Raw genomic sequence first — 13,177 nt, 5'->3', positions numbered from 1 at the left:
CCAACCAACCAAACCCAAAACTTGCAACAACTTGCAATTGCTTTCTGTTTAACTCTTTCCATACGAACGGCGAAAGAGACGACATTAACAGCGTTTCACCCCAATTACCATCATCAAAATATTGCAAGCTGAAGGCTCTTATACTGAAGACGTGAATGTTGACAAAGAATACCACAATTCTGACGACGGAAGCTAAAGGTTGGGTCATTCAGACACCCACTGGACATCCGAGGGGTCTGTGTAGAGGAGAAGAGAGGACTGGCCGTACTGAGTGAGGTAAAACTTCCTTCATGCAGTGCGACCAACACCAGGATTCCCACATTGTATTCAGATCGATGGTGTGTTACCAACATCATTACATCGTGTCAGTCACAATATTTCATTTACTCTCTGTGCGTCTCTCTTCCCCACCCCCCCTCCCTCTCTCTCTCTCCTTCCCTCTCATACTAAGACACAGTCTCTGAGACTCTCTCTCTCTCCCTCTCTCTCTCGCTCTCTCATACTAAGGCACAGTCTCTCTCTCACTCTCTCATACTAAGACTCTCTCTCTCTCTCTCTCTCTCTCTCTCTCTCTCCCTCGCTCAGTTTAGGATGGGAGTATCACAAATTAATGTTCACAAATACCGTTATTCAAGGAATCAAGAAAACTGGAATTGCCCATTCTGTAGTAACTCACTTGAAACCGAAATTCATTTCACTTTTGAGTGCCCTAAGTATGAAAACTTAAGATGTAAGTATTTACAGAATATTGTCAACTTCGAAATTCATAATCTGGAATTTGTGAGAGTTCCAGAAGAGAGTATTTTTGTTTTTGCGAAGTTTCTTTTCTATGCCTTTAAGCTTAGATCCCAGATCTTGAATGCAGTCCAAAATACACAACTGTAATTTTTTTTCCTCGTGTAATAATAATGTATCTGTCGACTGTGAACCCCCATTGAAAGGGGCTGTGGCCTATTCAATAAACTAGTGTCAGTGTCAGTGTCAGTGTCTCTCTCTCTCTCTCACTCTCTCATACTAAGACACACACACACACTCTCTCTCTCCCTCACACACACACACACACACACACACACACACACACACACACACACACACTGTTAAATGATATCAGCGCTCTGTGTGTGTGTGTGTGTGTGTGTGTGTGTGTGTGTGTGTGTGTGTGTGTGTGTGTGTGTGTGGATATTGGCACGTTCATTCCGGTGCTAATCTCTTTTTTTTCTTTTCTTATTATTTTTTTTCTTTCTCTGATGAAAGTTCGAAAGTAGCAGCACCCCCGAACGCATGCAAGCATAAGTACTTAAAATGTCTTCGCAACATTTATAACTACGGTTAACAGAACAACAGAGAGAGAACACTGAACACTGAACACTGAACACTTTAATGTCAATAGCTTTACAGCCCTAATGACATGGGGGTTCATAATACAAATAACAACATGCATCAATAGTAATAATATTGATGAAAACCAAAACCAAAACGAAATCAATCAATCTGTGCAACAAAGTGCAGTTCGACCATCCATTCAAAGTAATGGCATGTAGTGAGAAATAAAAACAAAAACATATATAAATGTATAACATAAATATTTTCCATATGAGAGTGACAACACAGATTTCACTTTTCACAATGAGCAACACCTGATACTATTTTATTATTGTTGAGTTTTTTTCGTCGCATGTTATTCGCTTCTGCAATATATTTTGCAAGTGACTGTAGTGAAGTTTCCTGATTTAAATTAAGCACTCCAAAAATATCTTCATACTTTGCTGAATTTGTTTTAAATACAACACATTTTTCTCGAATATCGTCATAAGCTTTACAACTAAACAAAAAATGTAACTCATCCTCCCTTGAATGACCGCACATCGGACAAGGGGAGAGTAACGAGGGCTCAGTCTGAAACCACTTTTCATAAGCATTCAAACCAATCGTTCTCGTTCTAAATCTGGCGAGACTTGTTCGGTGCCACTTGTTTGTCACGACTGTGATATATTTTTCTGTTTGAAATATACTTTTAAAACTATAAAACCATCTATATTTCTCAGTGCTTTCCATTTTACAGTGCCAATTCTGTTTATATGAAGCAATTAGCCTATCTTTGAATTCTGAAACAAATCCTTCTACACATCCAACTCCCTGACACATCCACACAATCCCAAATCCATTTACAGTTAATGTCTTCTTTACAAAATATACCCAGTTTTCCTTCCCTCTCTCATGTTCATTTACTAACATTTCATACGCCTGCTTACATAATCTCGATGTGGGTAGCCTTATTAATTTTAACCAATATTTTATACATTTCACACATGATTTAATGTATAATGGGTATCTACCACTTTCTCCATATAATACAGTATTTGAAGCATGTAATGGAACATTTAAAAAACGTTTAATAGCTAATGTATGTACTTTTTCTAAATCTTTGTTATCAGAAAGTCCCCAAATTTCGGCACTGTATGTTATCATTGGTTCTATTTGAGTATCAAAAAGTTTCCAAAATATATATGAATCTATCGAGCCTAACTTACGTAAACACCTTAAGATTTCTATAACCCCCTTCTTCCCCTTTCTACAAATTTCTGCTACTGTCCTTGTCAAACTCAGCTTAGTTGTAAAAATCATACCAAGATACTTATAAGCATTAGTTACCTTCACTTCATCAGTTCCATAGTGCCATTTTTCATATCTAGATAAGTAACCACCTTTTCTAAACACAACTACATTTGTTTTCTCAAGATTAACTTTTAAAAATAATCTATCTGCTTCTTGCTTTAATATGTGAGAGAGAGAGAGAGAGAGAGAGAGAGAGAGAGAGATGCCAGACAATAGAGTTTATGTTTCAACGTGTCCAAGCTGACACGCAGCACGACACCTGGTTGGAAATCAAGAAAAAAGACAAGATGCCCCAGACCTGACCACAAGCCACGCCAGACCAGTATGACACAGACCATGACACATTCTATGACACAGAGCACACAGAGCACCACACAGAGCACCACACAGAGCACCACACAGAGCATGACACAGAGCACCACACAGAGCACCACACAGAGCACGACACAGAGCACACAGAGCACCACACAGAGCATGACACAGAGCACACAGAGCACCACACAGAGCACGACACAGAGCATGACACAGAGCACACAGAGCACCACACAGAGCATGACACAGAGTACGACACAGAGCACCACACAGAGCACCACACAGAGCATGACACAGAGCACCACACAGAGCACCACACAGAGCATGACACAGAGCACCACACAGAGCACCACACAGAGCATGACACAGAGCACACAGAGCACCACACAGAGCACGACACAGAGCACACAGAGCACGACACAGAGCACGACACAGAGCACGACACAGAGCACGACACAGAGCACACCGAGCACCACACAGAGCACCACACAGAGCATGACACAGAGCACCACACAGAGCACGACACAGAGCACCACACAGAGCACGACAGAGTACGACACAGAGCATGACACAGAGCACCACAGGTGAAGTTCCTCACCTCCCGTGTCTCGGCACAGATCTTGCACAGCCACAGGGGCTGTTTGTGACAGTTCATCGTGTCCACCCCACACTTGGAACACACCGCCTGCAACAACACATCAATCAACACACCGCCTGCAACAATACATCAATCAACACACCGCTTGCAACAATACATCAATCAACACACCGCCTGCAACAACACATCAATCAACACACCGCCTGCAACAACACATCAATCAACACACCGCCTGCAACAATACATCAATCAACACACCGCCTGCAACAACACATCAATCAACACACCGCCAGCAACAATACATCAATCAATAAATAACGGCATACATGAATGAATGAAAGAGTGAATGAACAGATAAATAAATAAATAAATGAATATGCAGATAAATATATAGAGAAAAATAGATAGAAAAATGGACAGATCGATAAATAAATAAATAACTGAATAAAAAATAAATGCCCAAATGAATGAATAAATAAATGAACAAATAAAAAGAAAGGACTCATAGAGAAAATGACCAACAACCATTGGACACCCACATTCATTATTACCCCAACAACCATTGGACACTCACATTCATTATTACCCCAACAACCATTGGACACCCACATTCATTATTACCCCAACAACCATTGGACACTTACATTCATTATTACCCCAACAACCATTGGACACTTACATTCATTATTACCCCAACAACCATTGGACACTCACATTCATTATTACCCCAACAACCATTGGACACTCACATTCATTATTACACCAACAACCACTGGACACTTACATTCATTATTACCCCGTCAACCATTGGACACTTACATTCATTATTACACCAACAACCATTGGACACTCACATTCATTATTACACCAACAACCATTGGACACTCACATTCATTATTACACCAACAACCATTGGACACTCACATTCATTATTACACCAACAACCATTGGACACTCACATTCATTATTACACCAACAACCATTGGACACTCACATTCATTATTACCCCAACCATTGGACACTCACATTCATTATTACACCAACAACCATTGGACACCCACATTCATTATTACCCCAACAACCATTGGACACTCACATTCATTATTACCCCAACAACCATTGGACACTCACATTCATTATTACCCCAACAACCATTGGACACTTACATTCATTATTACACCAACAACCATTGGACACTCACATTCACTATTTCACCAACAACCATTGGACACCCACATTCATTATTACACCAACAACCATTGGACACTCACATTCATGATTACACCAACAACCATTGGACACTCACATTCATTATTACCCCAACAACCATTGGACACCCACATTCATTATTACACCAACAACCATTGGACACCCACATTCATTATTACCCCAACAACCATTGGACACTCACATTCATTATTACCCCAACAACCATTGGACACTCACATTCATTATTACCAACAACCAATGGACACTCACATTCATTATTACCCCAACAACCATTGGACACTCACATTCATTATTACACCAACAACCATTGGACACTCACATTCATTATTACCCCAACAACCATTGGACACTCACATTCATTATTACAACAACCAATGGACACTCACATTCATTATTACCCCTCCCCCCTTCCATATTTTAACCCCCTTTACCATTCTCCCCCTTTATTTTTCAATGCCCCAAAATATTTTGTTGAAGAAACTCCAAAGTATAGACTGCAAAGGATATAAACTTGCAATAGGTATACCAGTTCATGCTTCATGTATTCAAGCATACAGTGCGGCTGGGGTCTATCACTCGAAGAACACAGAACCTTCAGTGCACCAAATTTGTTTTAAGAAGCTCTACAGTAGAAAATTATCTGAAACCTGAACTAAATCTCAAGTCCTATACTGACTTTCATAAAAGAGCCAGGACCATAGCCTCACATATGACCTAAAGTACATACACATCTAGTACATAACAAGCTCTGATCTAAACCGGAAGCATAATATAGCCAAGCAGTGTTACTATATCCCCTATTCCACCATAGGAACTCAAGAGAGCCCAATTTGATACTGATTATACGAATGTGACAAAGACTGAAAACACAAATTTATTATCATCCTATGCTCGAATCCACTTACATGATCAATATCCAAACCACTTGATGGTTTATACAGATGGTTCAACGGAGCCCTTGATGCAGAAGTGACGCTGCGCATCGCCAAGGCCAGCTCCGCCTTTGGCGACTCAACAACAGGCTGTGGAACAACAAAGGCATCAGGCTCAGCACCAAAATCAAAACCTTCAGAGCTGTTGTGCTGACCACCTTGTTGTACTGCTGTGAAACATGGACGACGTATCGCCGTCACATCCAACAACTTGAGCAGTTTCACCAGAGATGCCTACGAAAGATCCTCGGCATAAAGTGGCAAGACAGGCTCTCCAACCTCCAGGTCCTAGAGAGGAGCGGCCTGCCAAGCATCGAAAGCCTGCTGATCCAGTGCCAGCTACGCTGGACAGGACACGTTGTCCGCATGACAGACAGCAGGATCCCGAAGATGCTATTGTATGGCCAGCTGAAGGAAGGCCACCGCGAACTTGGAAGACCCTGCAAGCGCTTCAAGGACACCTTGAAGACAAACCTCAAAGCTGTGACATAGACATCGCTTCCTGGGAAACTGATGTCCTTGACAGCTCTCGCTGGAGGATGCTGTGCTCTAGTGACACAAAGGCGTTTGAAAACAAGAGAGCGCTGGCCATTAAGGAGAAGCGTGAGCGAAGGAAGCAGGGCTCAACTTCTGGAGACATTTTTCCTTGCAACACCTGTGGGAAGTGCTGCGCATCTAGAATCGGCCTCTTCTCCCATATGAGGACACACACCGACAGATAAGCCTGCCTGCCTACTCATCCGTCGGTCCGACGGGAGACTTCATCAACTGTATTAAACAATGATGCAGGTGCCGCACATATCATACCTGGTCTAAACGCAGAAAGGTTTTATGACGTCGGAAAAAACAAGTCAGTCTTTACCGCAAACAACAGATACCTGGTCCCACACACCACAGAGACCTGGTTCCACAAAGCACAGAGACCTGGTCTCACAAAGCACAGAGACCTGGTCCCACAAAGAACAGAGACCTGGTCCCACAAAGCATCGATACCTAGTCCCACAAAGAACAGAGACCTGGTCCCACAAAGAACAGAAACCTGGTCCCACACAGCACAGAATCCTGGTCCCACAAAGAACAGAGACCTGGTCCCACAAGGCACAGAGACCTGGTCCCACAAAGAACAGATACCTGGACCCGCAAAGCACAGATTCCAGGTCCGACAAAGCACAGAGACCTGGTCCCACACAACACAAAGACCTGGCCCCACAAAGCACAGAGACATGGTCCCACACAGCACAAAGACCTGGTCCTACACAGCACAGAGACCTGGCCTCACGCAGCACAGAGACCTGGTCCCACACAGCACAGAGACCTGGTCCCACACAGCACAGAGACATGGTCCCACACAGCACAGAGACCTGGTCCCACACAGCACAGAGACATGGTCCCACACAGCACAGAGACCTGGTCCAACAAAGCATAAAGACCTGGTCCCACACAGCACAGAGACCTGGTCCCACAAAGCACATAGACCTGGCCCCACACAGCGCAGAGACCTTGCCCCACAAAGCACAGAGACCTGGTCCCACAAAGCACATAGACCTGGCCGCACACAGCGCTGAGACCTTGCCCCACAAAGCACAGAGACCTGGTCCCACAAAGCACAGAGACCTGGTCCCACAAGGCACAGAGACATGGTCCCACACAGCACAGAGACCTGGTCCCACACAACACAAAGACATGGTCCCACACAGCACAGAGACATGGTCCCACACAACACAAAGACATGGTCCCACACAGCACAGAGACATGGTCCCACACAGCACAAAGACCTGGCCCCACACAGCACAGAGACATGGTCCTACACAGCACAGAGACATGGTCCCACACAGCACAGAGACATGGTCCTACACAGCACAGAGACATGGCCCCACACAGCACAAAGACATGGTCCCACACAGCACAGAGACATGGCCCCACACAGCACAAAGACCTGGCCCCACACAGCACAAAGACTTGGCCCCACACAGCACAAAGACCTGGCCCCACAAAGCACAGAGACATGGTCCCACACAGCACAAAGACCTGGCCCCACACAGCACAGAGACATGGTCCCACACAGCACAGAGACCTGGTCCCACAAAACACAGAGACCTGGCCCCACAAAGCACAGAGACCTGGTTCCAAATTGCACAGAGGTCTGGTTCCACAAAGAACACATCTGGTTCCTTTCCTGACAAAAATTTGTTTTCACATGAATCAAAATGATATAGGCCCAGAGGTGGCAGGAACCTCTCTCAGTGTGTCTCCGGTCAATAATTATAGGCCCAGAGCTGGCAGGAACCTCTCTCAGCGTATCTCCGGTCAATAATTATAGGCCCAGAGCTGGCAGGAATCTCTCTGTGTGTCTCCGGTCAATAATTATAGGCCCAGAGCTGGCAGGAACCTCTCTGTGTGTCTCCGGTCAATAATTATAGGCCCAGAGCTGGCGGGAACCTCTCTGTCTGTCTCAGGTCAATAATGATAGGCTCAGAGCTGGCAGGAATCTCTCTCAGTGTGTCTCCGGTCAATGATTATAGGCCCAGAGCTGGCAGGAATCTCTCTCAGTGTGTCTCCGGTCAATGATTATAGGCCCAGAGCTGGCAGACACCTCTCTGTGTGACTCCGGTCAATAATTATACACCCAGAGCTGGCAGGAACCTCTCTCAGTGGCACAACGCAGGTAAAAGAACCCAGGGCAACAAAAGGTGTTGTCCTTGACAAAATTCTAGTTTTATTTTTCCAGTCAAACGGGGGAGAAAAAAAAAGGGCGGGACGGGGAACCGAACCCAGACCCTCCGCGAGGACACTGCACTGGGAGGTGAGTGTGTTAACCATTCTGCCACCTTCCTCCACCTTCATCCCCTCAGCGTGAGAACCCCCCTGCCCTCATCATCACCCCACTGAACGGTTGTTGAAGCGGTACAATGGTGCTCTCCATTCTCTGCGGGAACGAACAAAACACTCACCCACACGTTGCTAAGTAACCACACACACACACACACACACACACACACGACCGCGCGCGCACGCCCACACACGCACGCACGCACGCACACACACACACACACACACACACACACCGAGTTACGAACTGCTAGAGTCCATTTTGTCTGTTTATTTTGGTCATTATCTTGTTTTCCTTTCTTTTTTTTGTTGTTGCTGTTTTGTTTGTGTGTTTGTCTTTTTGCTTGGTGTGTTGAACTCCCTGAAGTGGGAAAGAAAGAGAGAGGTGAACGTTTTCCACAACACTCTTTGTCCTGGTCTGTCTGTCTGTCTGCATGTCTGTCTCTCGCTCCCTGTCTTTCTTTGAGTCTGCCTCTCTCTCTCTCTCCTCTCTCTCTCTCTCCCCCCCTCTCTTTTTCTTTCTCCCTCTCCCCCCCCCCCCTCTCTCTCTGCCCCCCTCTCTCTCTTTCTCTCCCTCCCTCTCTCTCTCTTTCTTTCTCCCTCTTCTTCTTTCTCTCTCCCCCTCCCTCCCCCCTCTCTGTCCCTCTCCCTCTCTCTCCCCCCCCCTCTCTTTCTCTTTCTTTTCCCCTCTTTCTCTCTCTCCCCCTCTCTCTTTCTCTTTCTTTCTCCCTCTCCTTTCTCTCTCTGTCTCTCTCCCCCCCTCTCTCTTTCTTTCCCTCAGCATGATTGAATAGCACTGTTTGTTCCGGACTGCGTTGGAAAATCGAAAAGAATCAATAGTACAATAGTGGGGAAAATACTGATATATCTATACAAAGCCTGTAGGCTCAACGGCGCCCTGTCATACATGTTCAGCTGAATCAGCTAATGGTTTACAGCGTCTTTACAGCATACTTTTCTGACACGATATTAGCTTCAAATGCAATTTCGTAGGAATTGTTCATGTTTGCTGTTTCTCCTTCAGAATGGTTCATGACCAATACCTACAATGAATGACCTGGTCGTGTTCCTCTTCTCCCCGATCAGTATGTTCATTCTCTCTGTCTCTGTCTGTCTGTCTGTCTGTCTCTTACAATTACTAATTACAATTATCAGCACAATACAATATAATACAATACAAAACAATACAATACAATACACGCGATAGCGAATACAGCTTCGTTAACTCTCTCCATACGAACGGCGAAAGAGACGACGTTAACAGCGTTTCACGCCAATTACCATCATCAAAATATTGCAAGCGGAAGGCTCTTATACTGAAGAGGTGAATGTTGACAAAGAATACCACAATTCTGACGACGGAAGCTAAAGGTTGGGTCATTCAGACACCCACTGGACATCTGAAGGGTCTGTGCAGAGGAGAAGAGAGGACTGGACTGGCCGTACTGAGTGAGTTAAAACAGGCTGACAACAACAGCCACCGAACGTGAGTTGTGTTTTCGGGTGACGGACGGTCTGTGGGAACAAAGCCACCTTGGGACCTGTGCTCTGAACGATTTCCGTTTCCAACCCCCTCCCCACCTCCCTCCCCACCCCCGTTCCCCCCTCCCCACCCCCATAGTCACCGCAACGACACGTGGCATGCTGAATCACCCACGTCAACATCAGACGGTTTGGTATGGAGCACGTGTCACTCGGCATCATTGACCTATGACGATGCCGGTGTAGTAGTTTTATCGTAACCCCCCCCCCCCCCACCCCAACCTCCACCCCCCACCCCCCGCTGGTTTTCCTTTTTTTTCTTCTTCTTCACTTAGAACTGAACCCCCTGATTGGATTTTGACCCCAGGCCCACCCACCCAAACCGCCCACATACATTATTGTGTATATGTTGTTTCATGCACGGCGCTGTTATCTTATTTATTATTATTATTATTATTATTATTATTTTATTATTATTATTATTACTACTACCTTTTAAAAAAAATATACAATTATTTATTTATTTATTTATTTATTTATTTATGTAAGCTTATCTATTATTCATTCACCTTTTTTTTTTTCTCAAGGCCTGACTAAGCGCGTTGGGTTACGCTGCTGGTCAGACATCTGCTTGGCAGATGTGTTGTAGCGTATATGGATTTGTCCGAATGCAGTGACGCCTCCTTGAGCTACTGAAACTGAAACTTAGAGCCCATTACATGGGGAGTTTGCGCCATGTGAGTACTATCTATCATTATTATTATTATTAACTGATGTGGGCTTGATTCTAGGCTACATTGAAATGATCGCCGGTGGTTCAGTGTGACCTGGTTAGAATCAACACAGGTCAGCAGAACACAACTCTCTGTGGTTCAGTCAGACCTGGTTAGAATCAACACAGGTCAGCAGAACACAGCTCTCTGTGGTTCAGTGTGACCTGGTTAGAATCAACACAGGTCAGCAGAACACACTGGTTAGAATCAACACAGGTCAGCAGAACACACTGGTTAGAATCAACACAGGTCAGCAGAACACACTGGTTAGAATCAACACAGGTCAGCAGAACACAACTCTCTGTGGTTCAGTGTGGTCTGGTTAGAATCAACACGGGTCAGAAGAACACACTGGTTAGAATCAACACAGGTCAGAAGAACACACTGGTTAGAATCAACACAGGTCAGAAGAACACACTGGTTAGAATCAACACAGGTCAGCAGAACACACTGGTTAGAATCAACACAGGTCAGCAGAACACAACTCCCACGTGTCTGTTTCAGGTCAGTAAGTGTGGCCTGGGGAAGGGTCAGTAAAGGCCAACCCACATCCACACAGATCCCCTTCCGTTTTTTTCAATAGCTTGATTTATCCCGCAGAGAGAAGGATTTCCAACTTTGGGTTGGGGAGGGGGAGGGGTGGGGGTGTCGATCTCAACCAGCCAGAAATGATCTGGGGATAAAACCCAGCATGGAGCAGTGTTAGACTGTTACAAATAAATAAATAAACATATTAATGAATGATTAGGTAAAATAAATAAATAGATAACTAAACAAATTAATGAATAAACATAAAAAAATAAATAGAAAAATAAATAAACAAATGAATAAATAAATAAATGAATAAATAAATAAACAAATGAATGAATGAACAAATAAGTTCAGTTCAGTTCGGTTGCGCGGGGAGGTGTGTGTGTGTTGGGGGGCACGCGGGGGGAGGAGTCGCCTCTGCGTTCGGGTGAGTCCATGTGCGCTGCTACACCACATCTGCTAAGATAAATAAATAGATAAATAAATAAACAGATAGATAAAATAAACAAAACAGATTTACCAATACATTTAATTCTGTTTTTTTCCCCCACCAATATTGAATAATTTGTGATATCTGCTCAAATAAACAAAATGTTAATTTCAAGGCCGTAGAGTCATTTCAGGGCAAGGGCTGGAATGTTCCCAGGCTAACTTCCCACGGGAGACATACAAGTCCTTGGCGCTGGATGACTCCGTGGGGTTAATGTGGGGGTGGGGTCATTCTGGTGCGTCACACCGTATAGGTCGATCAGTCCCTAAAAGACTGGCGAAGTATTTTTGCATGTTCAGATCTCCCCAGGATTTTTGTGCTGTCCATGCAGTTATGCTGATTTTTATTCAAGATCAACCCCATGGTATCCATGAAGTCTTGATATTGTTCCTTTGACCTTTGGTAAAGGTCGGAGTCATCAGAAGTGATCTTTCCTTCTGTAAATATTCAGATTATGTGTCCACTGGTATATGATAATTACTGTGAGTGAAACCCATTAAATGGGTGCGTTCACATTGTGATTCGAGAGTCGATTAGTCCTAGGTGCATTTATACCATGCCACAAATTATTGCACACACACATTCACGCACGCACGCGCGCGCGCACGCACGCACACACACACACACACACACACACGACGCCCCCCCCTTGCTCCCCCCCCCACACACACACACACGTACATAACCCCCCTCCCCCTCCGACCCCACACATCCACACCACCCCCCCCACCCCCCCACCCCCCCCCCACACACACACACACACACACACACACGCACACACACACACACACGCCCACCTTTTTGCAGTCATCACAGTAGGTGGGGGAGGCGCCCAACAGTCCAAACTCATCCCCGCACAGGATGCACTGCGTCGTCCCGTTCCCGATGGCGTTCTTCTTCATGTTGTCCAGCTTCTCCACAAGGCGGCTGGAACATAGACACAGCCATCCTCTCCTTTGGTGGACACACACACAGACAGGCAGACAGACAGGCAGACAGACAGACAGACATGTTGTCCAGCTTCTCCACAAGGCGGCTGGAACATAGACACAGCCATCCTCTCCTTTGGTGGACACACACACACACAGACAGGCAGACAGACACACACACACACACACACACACACACACACACACACACACACAGAGGCAGACATGCATACTTACATACATACATACATGTATATGCCTGCCTGCCTGCCTATCTATCTATCTATCTATCTATCTATCTATATATATATATATATATATATATATATATATATATATATATAAGCATACATACATATGCATGCTTGCTTGCCTGCCTGCCTGCCTACCTACCTACCTACACACACACACACGCACACACACACACACACACACACACACACACACACACATAC

General features: G+C 44.9%; 1 protein-coding gene across 1 annotated transcript in view; it reads right to left on the bottom strand.

Annotated features, from left to right (window-relative positions):
- The window catches only part of LOC143274675 (rabphilin-3A-like), a 185,828-nt gene that overhangs the window by 107,061 nt on the left and 65,590 nt on the right, over window positions 1-13,177 (bottom strand). The window contains exons 3-4 of the mRNA XM_076578553.1: window positions 12,591-12,720; window positions 3,527-3,613 (exon numbers count right to left, since the gene is read on the bottom strand). Coding sequence (XP_076434668.1) covers window positions 3,527-3,613; window positions 12,591-12,720 — 217 coding nt within the window. The remainder of the gene's footprint in view (window positions 1-3,526; window positions 3,614-12,590; window positions 12,721-13,177) is intronic.

This window comes from Babylonia areolata, chromosome 29 (genome assembly GCF_041734735.1).
Source record: "Babylonia areolata isolate BAREFJ2019XMU chromosome 29, ASM4173473v1, whole genome shotgun sequence".
Classification (NCBI taxonomy): domain Eukaryota; kingdom Metazoa; phylum Mollusca; class Gastropoda; order Neogastropoda; family Buccinidae; genus Babylonia; species Babylonia areolata.
Note: the sequence above shows the minus strand (reverse complement) of the source record. Positions and strands in the feature narration are given on the sequence as shown.